This window comes from Eimeria mitis, genomic scaffold (genome assembly GCF_000499745.2).
Source record: "Eimeria mitis Houghton genomic scaffold, Emh_scaff370, whole genome shotgun sequence".
Classification (NCBI taxonomy): domain Eukaryota; phylum Apicomplexa; class Conoidasida; order Eucoccidiorida; family Eimeriidae; genus Eimeria; species Eimeria mitis.
Genome location: NW_013572041.1, coordinates 17,301 through 17,734, shown reverse-complemented (window position 1 = coordinate 17,734; position 434 = coordinate 17,301). Strand labels below are relative to the sequence as shown.

General features: G+C 59.9%; 1 protein-coding gene across 1 annotated transcript in view; it reads left to right on the top strand.

Annotated features, from left to right (window-relative positions):
* Positions 1-429: 429 nt before the first annotated feature.
* The window catches only part of EMH_0009850 (uncharacterized protein), a gene marked incomplete at both ends in the record, with an annotated part of 366 nt that continues 361 nt past the window's right edge, over positions 430-434 (top strand). Inside the window, one exon of the mRNA XM_013498777.1 lies at positions 430-434. Within this exon, the coding sequence (XP_013354231.1) occupies positions 430-434 (5 nt within the window).

Below are 434 nucleotides of genomic sequence, written 5' to 3'. Positions count from 1 at the left end.
CTGCTGCTGCTGCTGCAGCATGCAGGGACCGCAGCCGCCTGTGCTGCTGCTGTCTTTCAGTCCTATTTAAGTTTTAGCTTTACCCCAAAGTAGAGAATATATATCGCAGCAGCAGCAACAACGTAAACAGCAGCAGCAGGAGCAGCAGCAGCAGCAGCAGCAGCAGCAGCAGCTCCCGCTGCTGTTGCTGGGTGTCTCGAAGCCAGCAGGCCCTCGCTGGCCCGAGCAGCAGCAGCTGCAGCAGCAGCAGCAGCAGCAGCAGCAGAATCGGGACCAGCAGCAGCAGCAGCAGCAGGAGGAACGCTCCACGAACAGCAGCAACAGCGGCAGCAGCAGCAGCAGCAGCAACAACAGCAGCAGCAGCAGCAGAAGTGGGAGCAGCTGCGGCACCTTCGTAGCAGCAGCAGCGCAGCAGAGCCCATCATAACAATGCA